Below are 20,684 nucleotides of genomic sequence, written 5' to 3'. Positions count from 1 at the left end.
ATCCCCCATACAGCCCTGACCTGGCACCATCAGACTTCCATCTGTTCGGGCCACTAAAAGAAGCTCATCGTGGGATTCATTTTGAAGATGAGGAGGCCGTCAAAACATCCGTGCGTCAATGGCTTAGGAAGCAGAGCTGTGATTTTTACCGTGCTGGGATACATGCCCTTGTTCAAAGATGGACCAAAACTGTAGAGATGGGCGGAGATTACATTGAAAAATGACAAAATGATCCTCAATGTTGTGGTTTTCAACCTATGTAATTGCATTTAAATTTCCTGACAATTAAACGTAGAAAAAAAAATAGGAGGCATTACTTTTTGACTGACCCTCGTACAACCATTCAGCGGGGATGCAGAGAGAGAGAGAGAGAGAGAGAGAGAGAGAGAGAGAGAGAGATGGGAGGGAGGGAGGGAGGGAGAGAGAGAGAGAGAGAGAGAGAGAGAGAGAGAGAGCGACTGTTCTCTATTCTTGATGAAGGTCTTGCTGACCGAAAGCTTTGTTTGTGACAGCCTTTTTGTTGCGCCTATCCACGACTCGGCATCTCTGCTATATGGTGAGTAGCAGCTTTCCGTTTAATAATATTATCACAAGAATAATCATGTGTTTGACAACGTTTCCCCGTGAACACGAATCTCTGAAGAGGTGACTGAAGCACAGTGGATGTATTTATCTCGTACTACAGGCGAGCACTTGTCACTCAGCTGACACTGTTGTCCTATGAAGTAACATCACATTCTACATCACTTCCTGAGCAGCTAAATTCAGAGTCAAACTCTGATTTACTCAGCCATCCTTCTTTTAAACACATTCAGGAGGACGACTGTTCAATCCCGCATCCGGCCATTCTGATGTAGGTTTTCCATGATTTCCCTAAATCGCTCCAGGCAAATGCCGGGATGGTTCCTCTGAAAGGGCATGGCCTGCTTCCTTCCCCGTCCTTCCCTAATCCGATGAGACCGATGACCTCGCTGTCTGGTCTCCTCCCCCAAACAATCCAGTCCGATCCTTCTTTTAAAGCAATGCCTTAAACAACAATGTAGGACAGAGTCTAAAAGTGCGTGTATCCACACAGTACAGGTGATATCTAGTGGCAACCGTATCGACCGAAACGCGACAGCTGGGCTACGAATGTAGGACCGGATGCTCTCTAGCAGTCAAATATGTAAATAGTATACTTGGAATTTTCCGTCAGATTAAGAAAAATTAGATAGCTTGGGGTTTTAAGTTAAAGGGCTACAGCATTTACATGCCTACCGACAGTGCGTTCGTGTACCGAGCTACATTTACGTTCGGTCGTATATTCTGGGTACTTGACTACTTTTATTGGGCAGCGTACTAACACGAGTGTCGGTTTTACAAATTGTACGATTAAAATTGATACACTTCTGTTTATATTCTTTTATTAGTGTGCATCCAAACTGTATAAGGTTGTCCGAACACTGCCTTTCTCCCACTCGAACAGCACCGCCGCTCCGAGTTCAGCCGGTGCGTCTGTCTCCGAGGTTAGCGGTAGTGCCCCCGACTCGCCCCACCCTAGCAGTGGACACTGTGAGGATGACGGCCCAGTGTCGGACACGGTGACGTCGACGGGAGAACCCGTCGCTCTGACCTCCACATCTGCTGGCATCGGCAGCGGTGGCACCGATACAGACAGTGGGGCGACCGCGTCGGACGTTGCCGCCAACGGGTCGGACGGAGAGCAGCACTCCAGCTGTGCCGTCTCGACCGGTGCCGCCGACACGAAGCCGCCGTTCAGCTACGTGGAGCTCAGTGCTATGGCCATAGTGCATTCGCCACACAGGTTGGTAGCACTGCTGCAGGGAAATGTAAACTCCTTCATGAAAATGTACTACTCCATCCCTAATACATCCCACTATAGTTTAGTGCTACCCGTGGCATCTTTCACAAATGATAGGTTGTTGTTGTTGTTGTTGTGGTTGTGGTCTTCAGTCCTGAGACTTGTTTGATGCAGCTCTCCATGCTACTCTATCCTGTGCAAGCTTCTTCATCTCCCAGTACCTACTGCAACCTACATTCTTCTGAATCTGTTTAGTGTATTCGTCTCTTGCTCTCCCTCTACGATACATCCTGTCCCTTCTTCTTGTCTGTCCTCACCGTATGTTCCTCTCTTTGCCAATTCTGTGGAAAACCCCGATTCCTTACCTTATCGGTCCATCTGATTTGTCAGCATCCTCTATTTGACCACGTCTAAATGTTTTGAATGTCTTCTATTCTAGTTTTCTCACGGTCAATGATTCGTTACCGTAAAATGCTGTGCTCCAAACGAACATCCTCAGATCTTTTTTCCGCAGATTGAGCCCAAATTTTGATGCTAGCAGACTTCTCTTACCCGAGAATGCCCTCTCTGTCTTTCCGAATCCATTTTGTATGCCCTCCTCGCTTAGTTCGTCGTGTGTTATTTTGCTCCCGAGGGAGCGGAATGTCATAAATCCGTGGTCCCCAGTCTTATTAACAAATAAAGTATGACAACCCAAAATGGACAGTAGAGCTTTTTGTCAGCTTGAAACCACCAAAAACTATAGAAGAACTATATATTTCTGAAACTGCACACAGTCAAAAGTGTTAAGACGACTTGTCGGACAGTCGTAGTAAGGGAGCTGAAAAGTGCCCGTTGCTGCTAGTTACAACTCGGGGTCTCCTTTGCACGGTCCATGCTGAGCTGTGTGCTTTTGTTTTCCGGCAGGAGGGCAACGCTTTCCGAGATCTACGCCTACATCACGAGCCGTTTCCCCTATTTCGAGCACAACAAGAAGGGCTGGAGAAACACGATCCGTGGGACCTTGTCGCTCTACGAGTGCTTCGTCAAAGTGCCACGGGAGGGTGGCGTCGGCAGCGGCTACTACTGGACGCTCGGTGAGTTTATCGTCACCTCCTTTGCCTTTTCCTACACTCATCTCTGACAAAAAAAACATAAATAAATAAAATGTTCTTAAGCTTCCAGCCACATTGAGTTGTTAAAATGCCACAGGCTTTTGTCTAGTGTCGAGTGTAACGATTGCCGATGGCGTGCCGGTGTGCCCTTGCATTCTGTAGCTGCTAGCTTTGACTTATCTTGTATCTGTTGTAATATGTTATGTGGGCACAAGCTGACTCAGTGTTTGATATGCACATTTTGGCTTCACTGATTGGCTGTCATTTTACGGCTGTAGTCCCCGTGTTTCTGACCTAAGATTATCAGGAAATTTTTGCTCACATCAACGTGCCTTGTTCTGCTCAGCCCTCCTGAAATGGAAGCTCTTGTACCGTGAGAAACTTCACTGAATGCTATAAGGCTGGCACTCCAATATTTCTATGCCTGTAATTAAATTTTCATCCTTCTGCACACTTATTTTCAGTACAGAACAAAAGTATTTCCTACAGAATATGAATGAGGTATAAGAGACAGTCAATTGAAAGCTGAGCACCCAGCAGAACAGGATTATGGCAGGGTCGGATTCAGAGGTAATCGCCACACACGTTAAGACATTTATCCCAGCAGGAGAATAGATGATCCTTCCCCTTTCCACAGAATGTGTTCGGCTGCTGACAGACTCACGAGAGGACCCAATCTTGCACTTCTGACAGAATTCCACATTTGTGTTTCTTCAGGTCACCAAAGATGTGAAAATCACACGGTGAAAGGTCCAGGCTGTATGGAGGATATTGCAATGTGTATCAACCACATCACTGAAGTTGTCAGTGTGGGAGCAGACGGTATCGTGAAACGGGATGATTCCATCTGACGGTGTTCTGACAGTCGGAGATCGAATGGCAAAGCTGGTAGTGGAGACATCTGGCATCTTTCCCGCCAAAGAAATCCAAAGCTGTTCACACGAGTTCCTGTAGGGTCACGGTGACCACCTCCTTCGACTGCAGAGGTCCTCTGCTTGGCGAGTTCCTCTAGGGCTACCGCAAGTTCTGGAAATCTGGGAATTTCAAATGTGTCAAGGAAATCGGGGAAATATCGTGAAGAATTTGAAACATCGCTGGAAAAATCTCGTGTTTGTCTCAGTAGATGAATGGTTTGTTTACTTAGGTCTCGTGCATTGTCGTTGGCTGGGCACAGCTGAGTATGTGAGCCTTAGCCCGTACGTATTCACGGTTGTGATGTCTTTTATGTTGTCCTTTGCTCCCTTTTTTTGTGTGCAACATACAAACACCATTTCAAATTGTCTTCATTGGGTCTCTTTCATTAGTCACATCCTGTCGGTAATCTCAGATACAAATTCTGGAAATAGTTCACTCACTATATTAGTTTAGAAGACTGGCAGATACAAGTGAACGGTAGTGAACACTGCTGAATTGTGTGCATACACTCGTTTGCTCGAGTTCTCTTCAATTCGCTCTGGAGTAAACTGAGCTTAAGAAGAAATTGACACGGAATGTCATGTGGCCTAATAATTTACGGGATGGAAATGTAGGTTTTATCGCTTAATTTTTGTAGATAAATCTTCTCCTGTCACCAGGTGGGTTGTGGTGTGATGTTCTCACAACTGTTTGGAATGTTTCCAACTTGTCACGTTCAGGCAAACTGTCTGCTTCATGTTTAGCTTGTTCCAGTGTAGCCAGTTGCCAACAACAGGTGTACCTCAGGGAGAGATGATGTTTCTGCAGGTCATGTTGAGAGTCCCCCCTGTAAGGTTGACGGGTTCCGACAGTGCAGTCGTGGTGCTGGCCGTCTATCTTGTCAGTTGTCCTTGCCACTCACATGTCGGTGTGTTTCTGGTGTATTTCTGCTAGTGCCACATCCTTTCTTGCAATTGACAAGATTGTAATCTACTTGTATTTCCGCTTCCAGTGTAATGAGCAAATCCCAGAGCCCATTGATGCAGCAGATCATGGTTGTCTGCAGTGGTAGAGCGCAGCATCAGTGAAGGGCAAATGTTTGTGTTTGAAGAGACAAACATTCTCTGCTGCACTTGCGTGTTCTGGGATTAGGTCACAAAAGAGGCAGTGGAAGTAAGAGTACTTGACAATTATACTGTGTTCTTTTATGGAATCAGTATGGGTAATGATAAAACGGTGTCACTGATCTCTGAAGGTTAGACGTAAGTTACGAGAATCGTTGCTGTTGATCTAGGAGTCATGTTTAGGATCCACATACTTTAAGTGTCTGAAAGTTTCTTTTATTTTCTTACCAATTTCTTGCGCAGTAGTTTTACTTTTGCAAATGGGGTACAATTGTTCAAACTTCATTTTGTAATCAATTTGTTGTACGTTTTCTTGGACCGTGTTGCCTAGATTTTTGAATAAGAACTTTCTTCTTAGTTCTACTAAATGAGAAGTACCAAAATTACTTTCTAGTAATCTGCAAGTATGTTCTCAATAAAAATGTAGAATGGTACATTACAAATGCCATATTTTTTCATAGGTATGATAAATTAACTTTTGTTTATTATTCAGAAACTAACTTTTGTATAGCAACTTCCATAATGTTCTTGAGGAGCAGCTCAAATCACATAATATAAAGTTTGTAATACTTGTTAAGGTACCTTGTCTTCAAAATGCAGTTAGCTGCAGTGTACAGCAATTCTCACGATACTTATTCCACTAGACGGAACGTTTGTGCACAAAGCACTTAAAACATTTTGTCAAGTTTAATAAAATCAAAGTTTAAAATATTGCTATTTGTTTTATTTTCTGGCATACTTATTGATTGACCTTTTAGTGTTCATCAAAAAGAATTGTATAATTTTAGATATGAGCCTTCAGCAGGCACTGTACATTTGAACGATACACTATACTATCTTGTCAACCTCGGCAGTAGTTTCCGACTGAGTTTTGCGTGGGATGTGGCATCGGCAAACGCAGGTTAGGAATGCTCGGATGCAAAAGCGGCAGAGGCAGCAGGCGGAATAAAGAGACAGGACCGGGACTTCGTGACGGACACCCTCCACCATCTGTTTTGCCCTCCACTGGTACCACCTCCATCAGATGTGACATGTCTTCTGGAGCCAAACAGCTAGCTCATTGAAACTTCCTGGCAGATTAAAACTGTGTGCCGGACCGAGACTCTAACTCGGGACCTTTGCCTTAAAGTTTGGAAGGTGGGAGACGAGGTACTGGCAGAAGTAAAGCTGTGAGGATGAGGCGTGATTCAAGCTTTGGTAACTCAGACGGTAGAGCACTTGCCCGCGAAAGGCAAAGGTCCCGAGTTCGAGTCTCGGTCCGGCACACAGTTTTAATTTTCCAGGAAGTTTCATATCGGCGCACACTACGCTGCAGAGTGAAAATCTCATTCTGGCAACTATCTCATCCTCATCAGGAGAGTCTGTGGTGCAGTGGCTGTAAAGGAATGAACTTGACACCCACGAACCCATAATTTCTTCTGAAGATGATGCGTAGGAAACACGTCTGTATGTTGCGGCGACTGGGATAGTGAAACTTCTTATCAGATTAAAACGGTGTGCCAGACCGAGACTGAGACTCGAACTCGGGACAATTCGCCTTTCACTGGCAAATGCCCTGTAGACTGAGCTATCCGAGCACGACTCACGACCTGTCCACTCAGCTTTAATTGTGCCAGTACCTCGTCTCCTACCTTCCAAAGTTCACGCGAACCTTGCAAGACTAGCACTTCCGGAAGGAAGGATATTGCGGGTTAGCCACAGCCTGGGGGACAATTCCAGAATGAAATTTTCACTCTGCAGTGGAGTATGTACTGATATGAAAATTTGCCAAATTAAAATTGTGTGCTAAACCGGGACTCAAACTGGGCTGTGGCTAGGCTGTGACACCACAAAATCCATTCTTTCAGGAGTGCTAGCTTGCTAATGTATGGAAGAAAACTGTGAAATTCCGAAGGAATGTAGTATGTGAAATACGGGTGGAACTAGGGCTGTCACAACAACCTGTGTGTTGTGCTCCGTGACTCAGTCAGTGGAACACGTGCCCGGGAATGACAAAATGTCCCAGTTTGAGTCTCGGTCTGGCACACTGATTTAATCTGCCGGAAAGTTTCGTATCGGCACACTCTTTGCTGAGCTATTTGCCCTCTATCGGGCTGTTCTTTACATCTGCTGCCACAGACATTCTGCTTATGTCCTCTGCTCCGATTCCCCGAGTGCCATCCAGAGCCTCGGTGATCCGTATCCAGTTCACCCTTCTGTGCACCAGATCCGACGCTCTCTTCGGCAGCTGGCGGATGACGATTCTCCGGTTACCTTTATGTGGGTTCCTGGCCGTGTCCGTATCCCCGGGAACGGAGCTGCAGGTGCCGCGGCCGAGGCTGCAGTCCTCCGGCCTCGGACAGCTTCTGGTTGTGTGCCTTAGTCTGGTTTTAGCGGGGTCATTTGTCAGTGCATTTTATCGCTCTGGCATACCGATCTGTCTACACTTACTGAAAACGAGCTTCGGGCCTCGAAACCTCTCCCCACGGCTCGGACGACCTCTTCGCGCCCTTCTCGGCAGGAGGAGGTCGTTTTGGCCCGGTTACGGATCGGACACTGCCTGTTCGGCCACCGCCATCTGCCGACGGCTGCGCCGGCGCCGGCGCCGTTCTGCCCGTGTGGGCAATTGCTGACGGTACGCCACATTTTAACGTCCTGTCCGAATTTTAATACACTGCGCACTGATCTCGGCCTGCCGTGTACGCTGGGTGAAATTTTAGCAGCTGACCCGGGAGCAGCTGCTCGCGTTCTTCGTTTTATCCGCTTGACAAACCTGTCTAAGGACTTTTGATTATGCTGTTTTCTTTTAATCCCTTGCCTGCTAATGTGCCTTTTATAGTGTTCTCCTTTTTAGTTGCTGTTTTAACATTGTGCCTCGCAGTGCATTCATAATTTAGTCTGGGCGCTAATGACCACTGAAGTTGTGCGCCCTATACCCACAAAAAAAAAAAAAAAAAAAAAAAAAAAAAAAAAAAAAAAAAAAAAAAGGGGGGGGGGGTAGGCAACTCTTTGCTGCAGAGTGAGAATTTACTTCTAGAATTCGGATGATATCTCGAGAATATATCGGCAACCTACATTATTTTTCACGTTCAGTTGCAGTGTGTGTCTCAGTGTGTACTTTGATGACGTGCACACCAAGTAATTATTGTCCGTCGGTTGCAGACCCGCAGTACGAGGACATGTTCGAGAACGGCAAATTCCGCCGCCGTCAGCGCACGAATTGGCCGTTCGGCAGTTGCCCGTCAGCGGCGGTCGAGGTGGCGGTGGACCGTGGACACGCGCACCACATTCGACACCGAAACCGCACTCACCACCCCCGACGGCAGCAACAGCACTCCGGCCTGTCAGAACACTGCCAGCTGCCGAGCACGGCTACTGGGCCTCGGCACGGGTCCCCGGTGCTCCACGCTGCTGCCGCCACCGATACTGGAGACGGAGGCGGCGGGGGCGGCGACCTGTCGTCCACCACCGACTCGCACTGCGCCAGGTACAAGAACAGCTGAGCACCTTGTCAAGTGACCACGTCATCAAAATTATCAGATCTCCCCTCACATTGTTATTACTCTCCATTTCATTAAAGGTCTTTATACCCAATTACTTCAAAAAGTATGGAGGCTGGATTAATAAAAAAAGAAAAAAGTTAAGATGTCAGTTTTAATGCTTCAGGTTTCCTACGTAGTCTTCTCCCACCACCCCTCTCCCCCTCCTCTGCTCCCCACCCCTCACACTACTAGAGTACAATGCACAGAATGTTCGTACTGCTGTGTGAAACTGTCATAAAAGTCCTTCTTTGGAATATTGTTCAACTTGTGTGTAACATTGGCTTGAATGTTTGGTTATGTCACCATAGTATTGAATTCCTTGTGAATTTCTGCACCTCGCCTGAAACAAATTGTCCATGTTTGCTATTTCAGTGAAGTTGCTGTAGGCATCAGGGCATTTCTGTTGTCATCGTCTCCCCTCCCCGCTTCCAAACCTGTTTTTTACCCCTCCCCCGTCCCAGTCACTCCCGTCCTGTCCCACAGGGGAGTCAGTGTGTTGCGAGACCTTTGAGCACTTTTTTTCTCTCCAGCAAAGCATTCTAGAGATTGTTTTAAAAACATGTTTTGTAGATAATGTTCCATTGCAATTTCTGACACAACAGTGTTCATATACTGTGACTGCTCATCCTCAATGTAACACTGCATCCTCACAAGCGTCTAATCAAATCCACGTCGGTTGTTTGCAGTTGTTAGTTTGAGCCACCACTGTAGCTATAGTGCTGATTTTGCTTTATATGTCAGGAAAAACAAAAGCAGCCTTGGAACTTTTTTGAAGGATTTTGTACGTTTCCTGCCAGTATCTCAAGCTGTGACCAGTTAGTCATAAGCTTCCTTAATTCTGTTTTAGAGCAGACAAGTTATTAAAAAGCAACCTGTGGAAATCTAATGGAAACTCCAACACGCAAACAAAGAAGTGACATTTTACAGTCCGTGGTATTACATTTCTGTGAAAATTAAGTTGATACATCAACAATGCCATTGTACTTGGCTAGTGTCATATTTGACAGATCAATTGCACAATAAATGGTAATTGTGTGGAATGAGTCATTTTACTTCACACTGCAAATTAATTTGTAAAAACGGCTACATGCTGAAAAAGTATAAGATTTTTTTTTTTTTTTAAACATTCACAAGTGAGTGAGTAATTGTTACCCACTACCTTTTACACATTACTATAATAGAAATTCTTCTACAGAATAGGAAGAGTTGTCAAGGAAAAACTGTTTTAGTCTGCTTTCAAAATTTACTTTCCTCTCTGTCAGCCATTTTATATTAGTGGATAAGTTATCAGAAATATCAGATGTGCCATTAAGCACCCCCTTTTTCTACTAAAGGCAACCTTAATGTGGAGTAATGAATTTATCTTTTCTTTCTGGTACAGTAATTATGTACACCATGGTTACTTTTCGACTGCAGTGGATTATTTACAACAAACTGCCTGAGGGAATAAATATACTGTGAAGCGGTAGTCAGAACGCTCAACTCCTTAAATAGGTGTCTACAAGAGGAACATGGGTGAGCAACAAATATTATTCTTATAGTGCGGTTTTGAGCTGTGAAGACCTTCTGTCTTAAAGATGAGTTATCCCAGAATGTTATTCCATTGACATATTTTACATATTTTATGCAATTATGTCACATTTACAGATTTGTCTCTCCCCACGATTTGCATTGATTCTAAATGTATATGTGGCTGAACTAAGTTTGAAGAGTTCCAAAAATCCCTTTTAAATTGTCATCACTATGCACACCTAATAATGCATTCAGTTCATCAGTGATGCTACCCTGTCTCTTTGTTCCATATGGCCTTAGGTCTGTTGTCAGAATTACTGATTTCTGACATTATGTGTGTGTGTTCCTCGATTCTTTAACAACTTTTCTTAGCAATTTTTGTAATGTGCTACTACTGCAGGATCTCTAATTCTTTTTCCCAACAGGTATGTTTACCTTTTCCTTTCTCATGACACTGTAATCCCTCTAGCGGTACTATTTGATGACCTTTCTGATTAGCTTACAGTAGGATAAGATTAAATTTAATGTTAGCATTTGGTTCATTATAAATTTAATCCCAGGTTCCCTCGTGTAAGCTATTCTTAAAAACTTTTGTCTTGGAGTAATTAATCATTCTGACTGCTTTGCACTGGGCCGTATCAACACTGTAAGGCAGCATCTTATTCATCCTAACTGTGCATCGTGAATAGAGAAAGCATTTATTACTGGGTAAACAGTTATTTTCGTGCTTTGAGCATCACGGAAGAAAAAATCATCAGTTAGGATCCTGTTGGCTTTGTCCACTTGTGTTGTAAATTTAATTATTGAGATCAAATTGTAGGATCCAAATTAGGTTTCCAGCTAATTTTTCCTGTCAGAATTCTTTAGAGGTTTTTCTCCGAAGCCATCACAGACTGTTACTGCCTGTTGCTGTTTGACGAATAGCTTAGCAAGGAATTCAGATTCTTCATAAAAAAAAAAATTACAGTTAAAAGTGAACTATTTTTCAGTAGTAATTCACAAGCACACACTTCTGTTTGCTGATCACTACAAAATCTACGTGTATCAGTGGATTTGCTTTCCGTCTTAATATATGTAACAATTGCTCCTTTTCCCGTATTACTTCTGCACGAGAAAGATGTTACAGTGTAATCTTTTATATGTCACTTAGCTAACCCAGTGGTTATGCAGTGTTCAGAAAGGTACAGAATACCGTTATAAAGGAAAGTTGCCTTTTACGACCTCTGATCGGATATTCCAGAGAATAGAGACTCCAAAATAGCATCGCACAAAGGTTGGTAACGATCTAATGTTGGTGGCATGCAGTCAAAGATGTGTGTGGGCTTGTGCTTCCGACTATACAATTTGATTGGTAATCGGGCTTATGGTGATGTATGAGGAAAGATGTAAGACCGTGTTCTATTGTATTTCAGTTGTGAGTTGTTAATTTACAATGTTTGTGATGAAATATGGTGCACATTACACAATGGTAATACATTTAAAAAAATGTTATTGCATCCCTGACAAATATGCAATCGTTACTTGCCGACAACACAGTCGTCCTCTTTGATGTCGAGGTGAGTGTCATCGTGACTGTGCAATATGTCCCGTGACGGGTACGCAAACAGTAGAAGACGCGAGGTGAATGGACAGAATATTTGCAACATGTGCCCGAAGTGTTCATGTCGACTGCAATGCCTTGCACGAATTGTTTCCGACTGGCCGACCTGCAGTCGGCTGTTCTCATACTTTGAGCTCTGCCAGTCGCCGTGTCTCAAATGTGCCACCGACTACAGACAGAGCGCCTCCACAGCTGGCAAAACGCACTTTCTCGGCCGTCGTAAAAGTTGCCGATTGAGATGCGTGCATTACAATTGGACACGTGCTCGCGGTCACACCTCTTGTTAAAGTTTGTGGGAGCTACCGTCTCGGGAATATAAATTTACTTCAGGTGAAAAGGGTGAATAGTTACAGCTGTGAATATACAGTGTTCTTCGTATATTTTCTTTGTAGAGAGACAGTCGCTCTGACTGTCAAAATCAGAGTTGTGGGCACTATCACTTAACCTCAAACTGATGCGAGTCAAACTCACATATTTCTGACAGTCAAAAGCATCCATAAACAATAAATTTCATTTTATGTATGTACACCTAACACAGGAATTTGGACAAGTTTCTTGTAGCTTTAATGATTTTCTCACAAATATTGTTTTTGTTCATATGAATGCTATTTTTTGTCATTGTATCACTAATAAATATTAACCAGTCACAGTCTTACATCTCTAATTACTCTATTTACTAATGCGGTAGCCACTTTCACTATTTCATGTTTTAAAAGAAAATTCACGTTTTCATGCACAGCATGTGCGCGTAATTTGAAATACGTAATACTTGCAGGAAATCTATTAGAACAGTTTGACAGTACTCACTGACACCTATCTACTGGCACTGTTTCTATGACTCGCTTAAAGTGTAATGAGGAGGTATTGAATAGAATTGGGGAAAAGAGGAGTTTGTGGCACAACTTGACTAGAAGAAGGGATCGGTCGGTAGAACATGTTCTGAGGCATCAGGGGATCACAAATTTAGCATTGGAGGGCAGTGTGGAGGGTAAAAATCGAAGAGGGAGACCGAGAGATGAATACACTAAGCAGATTCAGAAGGCTGTAGGTTGCAGTAGGTACTGGGAGATGAAGAAGCTTGCACAGGATAGAGTAGCATGGAGAGCTGCATCAAACCAGTCTCCGGACTGAAGACCACAACATCAACAAAGTGTTAGTGGGCTATTGATTTTTAAAGATCATTTTATATCCAAAACATTTAATAACTTGTAAACCAAATCTCATAACAAGGGTGCATCTACACACACATGTGTAATTTTTGTGTTTAAACCATGTGACTGGCTTCTCTGTCACTGGTTTGGTTTAGTTTTTATTTAGAGTTTCCCTTATTTAATATTTTCTTTATACACGTAGTTCGGCCACGGCAACTACCCTCCACTGTCCATTCAAATGATCGGGTTTTTCCCGCCACACGGCCTGTGTCTCCACCTAGCTGACCCGCATTCGGCATTTCTCGTACTCTGAACATTGCCGATCGTCAAGTGTCAAATGTACCGCTACCCACTGACAGAGCTGCGGGGCCCGTCCGACTCGGCATTGCCCTTCCACAGTTGTCAAAACACGCTCTTTCTGCAGTTGTAACATTTGCCGATCGAGCTGCTAGCGTTACGACAGGACACGCGGTCGCGTCTCCCGTTAAAGTTTTTCGTAGCCATTTCCAAAATGTACCGTCTCGGGAGTATAGCTGCAGATGTAACTACAGTTAACATAGTGGGGACTGGTCAGATTCCTACCTTCTACAAAGGGCGATGAAAAAATGTTTTCCGATTACTGTTTGTTAGTAAATAATTTAGTTCCACAGTTTCTTGGGCACAGAATCCACACCTGACCTCAGTTTTTCATCTTTTTAAAGAATTTGAGTGGCTGTGGGCACCCATCCCACACATGTGGGCAGAGAAGCAGTCACCTGAAGATTTAAAAGAATTCCCGCGGCAGTGCATCGACGATGCAAGAACGTCGAACAAAACTACACTCTGAACAGCTGTAGCAGCATTGAAACCAACACCCGTACAATTCATATTTGGCGGAATGATCAGTCTTTGTGAACTTGCAAACAGTATTAATCAAAATCTTGACGAGGGGGGCTTCTGAATGACTGGCGAAAGTACACAAGAATTGTTTCCACAGATTTTTTCCTTGGAAACTCTATAGCTGATACTGCTATCAAAGCTTGTATGGATGAAGCAAATAGTTTGGCTCAGGCTCTATTAGAAGAATAATAATGCTGACTCCACTCAGATTTTAGATTGCCATATCCATCTAATGCTTTTAGAAATTGACGAAACTTTATATGATTATCTACTTAAAAGATATTAAGATGTGCTAGATGAAGCTACAACAAGTCAAAAAATAATTATATTTTTAATGCAAGTGCTGAAACTATGGGTATCAAGAGGAGCTGACACACACACACACACACACACACACACACACACACACACACACACACAATAATGAATAAATTGAAAAACAATATTGTATGTAACCACTATGTAATAATAATAGTATCTCAAACAACTTAAAGTATAACTGAATAACGTAAACGTGATTGTTTTCTCAACGATTTATGATGTTTTCACATTGTGACATGTATTTAAAATAGATACAATGAGTAACATTTTCTAAATACATGCTGTTATGTAGACAAAATTAATTACTACAGTACTGCAGATCTTTTGAAAATAACCATCAACACTGTTACATAGTTGCTCTAAAGTCATAGAGTTCAATAATCCTTTCCACTTCCATACAAACCGCAAAATGAGAGATGTACAAGATTTTTGTGTTTCCGATTCAGTAAACTGTACAGTAACTTCCCCCCCCCCTCCCCCCATGTCCTTACCTCTTAGCAACAATGTGAACTAAGAGCTGTTTATTAAGTGCTGTGCACAAGAAATCATTAGGATGGGATATTTTATTTGATTTAATTTGAGAAATATGTGCTCCTACATCTGCATTTGACATCACTGCTGAAAATGTGACGATGTGGACTGTTCACAACGGCCAGACACTGCATATGGGCGTTGCAGTTGTCACGAACACTTCAGGCACATGTTGCAAACATTCTGACCATTCACCTCGCGTGTTCTATATCTGCTTCAGTCTGTTGACGTTACTTACATTGACGTCGAAGAGGATTACTATGTTACTGACAAGTACTGATTGCATAGTTTTCAGGTATGCTGTAACATTTTTCATTAGTTGTCATTGTGTAATATGTATCACATTTCATCACACAGTGAATTAATGACAAACAACAGAAAAAATACAACTCTCTCTCTTGTACTAAGTACATCTTTCTTCATACATCACCATAACCATGGTTACTGATTAAACTGTATAATTGCAAGACAAGTTCACGCATGTCTTTCACCACATGCTACCAACATCAGACTGATGGCAACCCTTTGTGTCATGTCATTTTGGAGTGTCTTTCCCCAAAAATATCCAATTAGAGGTTGTAAAAGACAACCCACCTCCAGAAGGGTATCCTATACCTATCTGAGCACCACATAATCACACGTTTAGCTGAGTGACATATAAAAGATTACACTGTAGCATCTTATCCCTGGAGAGCTAATATGGGAAAAGGAGGAGTTGTTATGTATATTCAGACAGAACAGAAGCTCTAACACATTGAGACAAGTGTTTTTTGCAGTGATCGGCTCGTAGAACTGGATAATAGTTCAGCTTTAATTGTAAGTGTGTGTAGATCCACACTGGGAAATTTTGAACTGTTTATGAGGAAACTGTATTCGTTACTAAGCTATCTGACAGACAGCAGCAAGTAGTGACATATGTGGTAACTTTAGTGAAAATAGTGTAAATGATTCTGATAGGAAAAATGAGCTGCAAACCTTATTTGGATCCTACAATTTGATCTCAGTAATTAACTTTCCATCACCAGTTGACAAAGGCAGTAGGTCCCTGATTTATAAGGTTTTCTTTTGTGAAGCTCATAGCAATAAAATAACTGTTTACGCAGTAGCAAATGCTCCCTCTGATCTCGTGCAAAGTTATTTAGGATAAATAAGATAGTGCCTTACAGTATGGATTCTGCTCAGTAGAAAGCAGTCAGAATAATTAATCACTTCAGGAGAAATATTTTTAAGAATAGTTTATAAGAGAACCTGGGATTAAATTTACAATGAACCAAATGCTAACATAAAATTTAATCTATTCTGTGATAAATTAGTATCACCATTTGAAAATAACTTTTTGCATAAGCTAGTCAGAAATGTCATTAAACAGGACCACTAGAGGGATTGAAGTACACTGTGAAAGGAAAGAGGAAATGTATTTGCAGGCAAGAACAATTAGGGATCCTGCAGTAGTTGCACACCACAAAAATTACTAAGAAAATTTGTTAAAAAATCAAGGAACTTGAACGTATCAGAAATCAGTACTTCCAATAACAGATTTATGGCTATATGGAATGTAGACAAATGAGTCGGGACAACCAGCCACAGAACAAGGTGACTACACTGTTAAACTGACTGCAAGGACTGAAAATTAGGAGTGACAGGTAACAGATGCATTTAATAATTATTTCTTAAATGTAGTAGAAAGTATTGGAGCAAAGGTTTAAAGAGAGAAATGTTGAAAAAGCATCTGTTATAAAATTCAGTTGTATGCTTATATCACCAACTTGCCCTTGTGAAATTAAGATATTTATGCATTCTCGCAAAAATAAAAGCACATTTGGTTTTGATGGTGTTTCCAATAGAGTACTAAAGATTCATTCCCGTGCAATAAGCCCGGTCTTATCTTAAATATGTAATTCGTCGATAACTTGGTAAACCTTTCCTTTATATTTATTGTTGATGCTGAATTTGTGGTACCTTAAGCTCTTCTTAAGTTACAGTCAGGAGTGTAAGTAGTAGTTCTTTGAATACAAAAAGTTGTCTGTCATAGTAAAAGTGGACACGGAAATATTTTGTACGACAGTGAAATTAACAATAAAACTATCCATTGAAGTTTAATCAAAAAATGTTCGTTAAAAAAATGTTTGCTACAGATTTAAAATGAAACTATAGTAGAATCTACGTATAAGTAGTGAGCAGAATTTGCAAAATTTACACGTAATTAAAAATGGTGGCTTTACAGCAGCTATGTAACTAGTGTTTGTGGTTATTTTTCAAAAGATCTTCATGTTGTAGCACATATATTTTGTTTATATAACAGCCTGTATTTAGGAAATATTAGTCATTGTACCTATTGTAAATACATCTGATGTTGCGCAAACAACATAAACTGTTGTGAAAGTCATTCTGTCCATTAACTCATTTATGTTCAATTGTTTTACATACTTTTATTATTACGCAGTGGTTACATACAATATTGGTTTTTCATTTTACTCATTGTTGAATGAAAAATATTTATGTATATTGACATCTCATGCCCTCTTTATCTTTTAATTGTTTTACTTACTTTTATTATTAAACAGTGGTTACATACAATAATGTTTTTTCAGTTTACACATTGTTGTGTGAAAAAAAAATAGTAACATGTCAGCTCCTCTTGATAGATATAGTTTCAGAACTTGTATTAAAAATATAATTATTATGTGCCTTTTTGTAGCTTCGTCTAGCACCTCTTGATATCTTTTAAGCAGATAATCATTCAAAGTTTCATCAATTTCTAAAAGCATTAGATAGATATGACAGTCTAAAATCTGAGTGGAGTCAGCGTCATTAGTCTTCTAATGGAGCATGAGCTACATTATTTGCTTTATCTATGCAAGCTTTGATAGCAGTATCAGTTATAGTATTTCCAAGGAAAAAATCTGTGGAAACAACACTTGTGAACTTCTGCCAGTTATTTAGAAACCCCCTCGTTAAGATTTTGATTAATCCTGTTTGCAAGCTCACGAAGACTGATCATTCCGCCAAATATGAATTGTACGGGTGTTGGTTTCAATGCTGCTACAGCTGTTCAGAGTGTAGTTTTGTTCGACGTTCTTGCATCGTCGATGCACTGCCGCGGGAATTCTTTTAAATCTTCAGGTGACTGCTTCTCTGCCCACATGTGTGGGATGGGTGCCCACAGCCACTCAAATTCTTTAAAAAGATGAAAAACTGAGGTCAGGTGTGGATTCTGTGCCCAAGAAACTGTGGAACTAAATTATTTACTAACAAACAGTAATCGGAAAACATTTTTTCGTCGCCCTTTGTAGAAGGTAGGAATCTGACCAGTCCCCACTATGTTAACTGTAGTTACATCTGCAGCTATACTCCCGAGACGGTACATTTTGGAAATGGCTACGAAAAACTTTAACGGGAGACGCGACCGCGTGTCCTGTCGTAATGCTAGCAGCTCGATCGGCAAATGTTACAACTGCAGAAAGAGCGTGTTTTGACAACTGTGGAAGGGCAATGCCGAGTCGGACGGGCCCCGCAGCTCTGTCAGTGGGTAGCGGTACATTTGACACTTGACGATCGGCAATGTTCAGAGTACGAGAAATGCCGAATGCGGGTCAGCTAGGTGGAGACACAGGCCGTGTGGCGGGAAAAACCCGATCATTTGAATGGACAGTGGAGGGTAGTTGCCGTGGCCGAACTACGTGTATAAAGAAAATATTAAATAAGGGAAACTCTAAATAAAAACTAAACCAAACCAGTGACAGAGAAGCCAGTCACATGGTTTAAACACAAAAATTAGACATGTGTGTGTAGATGCACCCTCGTTATGAGATTTGGTTTACAAGTTATTAAATGTTTTGGATATAAAATGATCTTTAAAAATCAATAGCCCACTAACACCTTACGCGAGTCATACAAACATAGTGTCAGTGGATAGGTCTCAGTGAGTACTGTCAAACTGTTCTAACAGATTTTCTGTGAGTATTACGTATTTCAAGTTATGCGCACGTGCTCTGTATGAAAAAGTGAATTTTCTTTTAAAACATGAAATAGTGAATGTGGCTATAGCATTAGGAAATAGAGTAATTAGATATGTATGACTGTAATTGGTCTAATTGTGTAGTATTTATTAATTATATAGCAAAGAAACATAGCATCCATGTTAACAAAACAAAATTTGTGAGATAACCATTAAAGGTACCCATGAACTATGAGCCGTATTGAAAAGCTGGTGAAACGAGTGTCAATTTCCTGTGTAATATGTATGTATGTATGTATGTATGTGTCTGTATATATAATTAATGTTGTTGGTTGTGTATGCTTTCCAAAGTCACGAATATGAGAATTTTAATAGCATCAGTGCAAGGGTGTAAGTAACGGTGGCCATTTTCGTACGGGGACTTGGATTTTAGCAATCGGTTTGGAGCAGAGTTTGGATGGACGTCACCTTGTGTGTGGGTTAGAAATATTTTCTAAAAATTTGGATGTGGGTTTGTAAAAATTTCGTTTGTGTGCTAGGAACTCTGATATATCTGTAGCTTGTGTGGAGATAGAAAATTTGCGTCATAGGAGCGGGTTGGTTGGGACGTGTAAATAAGTCGCATGTGTCAATCCTTGGGACTAGGCGACTTTGTATAAATTTTTATGGACCGTTCTGCAGTTAATTTTTATTGTCATCTACAGTTAAAATATCATTAATTTGTGATCACAGTACTTCAGCCTATAAGTATGCTGAATCAATTAAATAATTTTTTTGTATTTTGAAAAGGTCAAGCAAACACGTGATTGCCGGTCACCTTACTTAGGTTCTCGCACTGACGAATATGTTAATAATAATCTATTGTGAAAAGTGTAAAGGATATTCCATTTGTTTTTTATGCAATAAACTCAGTTTTTGAAAAGAAAAAATCAGTGTGAGCAGTGAGCATTGTTTCACCACAAATCCCTGCTTGCATATTTATTTCCTTGTGGCTGATTTCATTTTAGGTTAATGTGATGGACGCGTCGGTTGATCCCTGGACAATGACGTAGCCAATATTTTGAAGTCTAATGATGCATTAGGAGGCCTTGCAGACAGTGTTTTTCTTGCTTTATTTTACTTTTATTCGTACCGATGCATGTAGGGGCTTGCAAGTCTATCTCTAGTGGAGGGGACAGTGGTGAACTTTATCTTTAACAGCAAGCAGCAAGAAGAGCAGTGTGAAAATTCATTATCATTTTACATTCACAAATATCACCCTATTGTGTCACATTCTGCAAACCACATTGTGGAGTCTATTGGAGGCCAGTTTGTGTACGATAGTCACGTCCCACATTTCACGTTTCGGTCGCGAATGGTGTGTAGGAAGAACATTTGCTGGTAAGGACCCTTGTGATCTAAAAGCTCTCTAATTTTACCTTCACGGCCCTTTTAGGAGTTAAGTAGAGAAGAAGTAATATATTAGTTCACTCTACTAGGAACATACAATTTCAGAATTTTGGTAGAAAACTGCACTGTGATGCACAAAGTCTTCTTTTTAGCGTCTGTCACTGGAATCTGTTGACCACCATCGCGATGCTTACTGTACAGATTTGTCACAGAACGTGGTGCTATTCTTTGGATCTTCTATGTTTCCTCTATCAATCCTATGTGATACAGATTTCAGAGTGATGAGCGGGGCAAAAGTTTTGTCTCAAGTACAAATAGTGTTGAGGATCAGTGATCAAAGTTCAAAACCATCGTGAAATATGCATTAGATGAGTGTGTGTCGAGCAAGATCGTAAGAGATGGAAAAGAGCCACCGTGGTGCAACAACAGAGTTAGAAAACTGCTGCGGAAGGAAAGGGAACTTCACAGCAAACATAAACATAGCCAAAGCCTTGCAGACAAACAAATTATGTGAAGCGAAATGTAGTATGAGGAGGGGTATGTGAGAAGCATTCAATGAATTCGAAAGCAAAGTTATATTTGGCAGAAAATCCTAAGAAATTTTGGTCTTATGTCGAAGCGGTAGGTGGATCAAAACAAAATGTCCAGACACTCTGTGACCGAAATGGTACTGAAACAGAGGATGACAGACTAAAGGCCCGAAATACTAAATGTCTTTTTCCAAAGCTGTTTCACAGAGGAAGACTGCACTCTAGTTCCTTCTCTAGATTGTCGCACAGATGACAAAATGGTAGATATCGAAATAGACGACAGAGGGATAGAGAAACAATTAAAATCGATCAAAAGAGGAAAGGCCGCTGGACCTGATGGGATACCAGTTCGATTTTACACAGAGTACGCGAAGGTACT

The 20,684-nt window shown here is 41.5% G+C and overlaps 1 protein-coding gene across 2 annotated transcripts in view; it reads left to right on the top strand.

The window, feature by feature from the left end:
• LOC126213308 (uncharacterized) overlaps positions 1 to 8,828 on the top strand; it is a 229,667-nt gene extending 220,839 nt beyond the window's left edge. Inside the window, exons 16-18 of one of the 2 annotated variants that reach the window (XM_049940995.1) lie at positions 1,466 to 1,804; positions 2,708 to 2,877; positions 8,055 to 8,828. In XM_049940995.1, the coding sequence (XP_049796952.1) occupies positions 1,466 to 1,804; positions 2,708 to 2,877; positions 8,055 to 8,395 (850 nt within the window). In that variant the 3' untranslated portion in view covers positions 8,396 to 8,828. The remainder of the gene's footprint in view (positions 1 to 1,465; positions 1,805 to 2,707; positions 2,878 to 8,054) is intronic. The other variant, XM_049940994.1, reaches the window with a different exon arrangement.
• The last annotated feature ends 11,856 nt before the right edge of the window (positions 8,829 to 20,684 follow it).

This window comes from Schistocerca nitens, chromosome 11 (assembly GCF_023898315.1).
Source record: "Schistocerca nitens isolate TAMUIC-IGC-003100 chromosome 11, iqSchNite1.1, whole genome shotgun sequence".
NCBI lineage: Eukaryota > Metazoa > Arthropoda > Insecta > Orthoptera > Acrididae > Schistocerca > Schistocerca nitens.
This window is presented reverse-complemented; position numbering and strand designations above follow the sequence as displayed.